This window comes from Enhydra lutris, unplaced genomic scaffold, assembly GCF_002288905.1.
Source record: "Enhydra lutris kenyoni isolate GAN:26980312 unplaced genomic scaffold, ASM228890v2 scaffoldscaffold155, whole genome shotgun sequence".
In the NCBI taxonomy this organism is placed as follows: Eukaryota; Metazoa; Chordata; class Mammalia; order Carnivora; family Mustelidae; genus Enhydra; species Enhydra lutris.
Window position 1 is genome coordinate 67,625 of NW_019154239.1, and position 2,886 is coordinate 70,510.

At 41.0% G+C, this 2,886-nt stretch overlaps 1 protein-coding gene across 1 annotated transcript in view; it reads left to right on the forward strand.

Annotated features, from left to right (window-relative positions):
• Positions 1–685: 685 nt before the first annotated feature.
• The window catches only part of LOC111140082 (phosphatidylinositol 3,4,5-trisphosphate-dependent Rac exchanger 2 protein-like), a 27,123-nt gene continuing 24,922 nt past the window's right edge, over positions 686–2,886 (forward strand). The window contains exons 1-2 of the mRNA XM_022492471.1: positions 686–763; positions 2,096–2,218. Of these exons, the coding sequence (XP_022348179.1) occupies positions 686–763; positions 2,096–2,218 (201 nt within the window). The remainder of the gene's footprint in view (positions 764–2,095; positions 2,219–2,886) is intronic.

The window sequence follows — 2,886 nt, forward strand, 5'->3', positions numbered from 1 at the left end:
AAAAATAATAGCTTACTTGGTCATGGGTCCAAGCTTAATTAATGACTTATTAAGGAGAGTCCAGATTTTTGAGATACTAAGGAACTTTTTTGCCTACCATAGGGCTTTGGAGAGCCCTGACCTGATCCCAGAAATACAAAATCTGGCTTTCTAAAACTTAGTAGGGGGTAGTTAGGAAGGGAAGGGAAATCGTTTCATTCCTTCTTGGAGAGTCACTTTCTTTCTCTCTTTCTCTTTCATTCTCTTTCTATCTTTGACTCCCTACTTCCTTCCCTCAGTCTTTCTCAGTTCCAAAGGATCACCTTGGAATTTCTGACCCCTCCCCCTTTTTAAATCAGAAGTCCCATTTTTCATTAGATTTTGGTGTTTTGTGCCTCACAAGACTTAGAAGTTTGGGAAACATTTGACTCCTAACTGTTTACCACAGAACATTGAGATCGTGTTGGGTAAATTTAGTTCATATATACATGATCACTTTTGGTCTTGTGCCCAAATTCTGAAGGATGTAATTCCCAGGGAGAAATCACTGTGAACCAGGGTTTCACCTTTTACAACAAAACTATTATTCTCAGTAGTTATTGGGTTTTTAAACTCTGGTTTCCTATAAAAAATTTAGTTCTAATCAACACCCTGTTATTATATTAACCTAATGTTGCCTTCACAATATCTTTTTTTTGTTCGTTTCATGGAGGCATTCTTACACCGAATGAAACCGTGTGCTGCATCAAAAATTGATAAAAATGTAACAGAAGAAACAGTGAAGGTGAGGAGGCACAGTCGGCCCTCAACCCAAGCATACATTCCCTTTTAGTTAAAATTTCTTCTGTGGGATGTTACTCTAGGCTTTTCAGCTTCTCCTCAGTTCCACTATAAGTTCTGCACCAGTCACTTGTGTGGGCGACCCTGAGATAAAGGGAAAGAGGGTTTGGGAAAAGAAACAGAGAGTGATGAGGATGGCAAAAAAGACATGGAACAATTTTTTGTTGAAGCCTTTGGACAGTTTGAAAAGAGGAAGAAAAACAAACCCCCGACCAAGAACTTCAGTGTCTGCGAGCAGGGGGGAACAGAGCCCTAAGTGGGATCATTGCCAGAGGTGGCTTAGGAAGGCAAGATGTGGACAAATGTGACTTCTGATCTTTGGTCACCAAAGAGTAAGTGATTTGGGTGGTTCCGTGGTGCAGAAAATGTCTGCGTAATGTCTTCAACTCGGAAACACATGTATAAGCCTTTCCTTTTAAGCTGCAGGAAGGGAAAATGATGAAGAGTTTTGTAATGGGGGAGGAGGTAAATGAAAATTAATTGTACCACTGTTATTATTCATTTAAGCTGCCTAAATTATTATTGATGTTTATTTTTGGTGCTGATTTGCTATTTTATTTTACCAAAAAAAAAAGAAAAATTCCCAAGGATTTTTATAGGCTCTTCTGACTATTTTTTCATAAATTAAAAACGAACTTTCAAATTCTCTTACATGGGAGCATTTTAGTTTGTGTGCTTAGGTTGCAAGCAAAAGACACTTACTATTCAAATGCCTTGAAGACACTTCAGCTCTCATTTGGGGACTCCAGACAGAAGAGAAGGTTCAGGACCTGTGACTCAGGGAGGTCAATAAGATTGCCAGCTTCTGTCTAGCTCTTCACTTTGCCATCCAGGTTATCCGCTTTGCTCCAGGGCTGGCTCCTCTCATCCCTGCAAAATGACCTTGTAGCTGTCCAAGCTATCACTTCCAGACATAGTACCTTTCCAGAGGGGAAGCTGTCCATTCCAGGATGCCATTCCAGAGATCAAAGAAGCCTTTGCCCCCAAAAGCCTGCCAGCAAATCTGCCTGCACTCTGTTACCTGCTGCCCATTCTCACTAATGGGTTGGGGACTGTCACGCTTGGATTTAGTCACTTGGGCTTTTCCTGAGAGCCAGGCATGGGTTCCTGGTTCCCAGAGCTGTGTAGGAGTAGAAAGGATGTTCAGACAAAATTGGTCCTCTGCCCTCTGGGTGGGTGCATGCCCTGAAATTTTCAGCTTGGAAAGAGAATACTATCCTCTCATGGACTTTTGTTTGACCTGCTTCACTATTGCACTTTTTATATTTATTTGTAGATGCTATTCTCTAACATTGAAGATATCCTTGCTGTACCTAAGGAATTTTTAAAAGTCGTGGAAGAATGCCTGCATCCAGAACCTAACGCTCAACAAGAAGTGGGAACCCACTTTCTTCACTTTGTAAGATCAATTTCTGTTTATTTTAGAAGCTCTACCCCCCCTCCTCCCCCCCAATTTTAAGGTTTAGCTTTTGGCACAGTAGCATGTGAGAACTCAGTGTAGAAGTAAAATGTGACACCGAAAGTTTGGGGTCTTTTAAGGCCAAGGAAATCTTCCACTGAGAGCCAGAAGAGGGGTGAGGGCCTCACATCATCCATTTTATTCAGTGAAGAACAAACAGCCTTTTCTTTTTCTCAACAAGTTCTTAGCATCCTCTGTAGTTTTGAATCCTAATGAATATTCAGGCTGTTCATAATGAATGGATTTTTATGTTTCTCCCAAACAGAGCATTTCCCTTTTGAGGCAGAAAATCCTTACTCTTATAATGGCGTGATGAGCCTTTTTGAGTCAGAATGTTACCTTGTTAATCGGCTGGTGACAAGCCTGCAGGTGAACAAGCTGTGTCACTCTTGGTACACAGACGCCGGAGTCTGGCTGTTTCTTCTCAAGGGTCGTTTCTCAGAAGGTCGTACTGAGTGGTGCAGAAGAATAACCAGTCAGTCCTCCGTTGTTTGAAATTACACATCACGCTCGTGTAATCATTTCCGTCTCTTGGACAGGATAGTTGAAATTATTTGTGCCATTGATTTATAAAGTAAGAAGTCACCTATAAAATGAAAATTATTTTC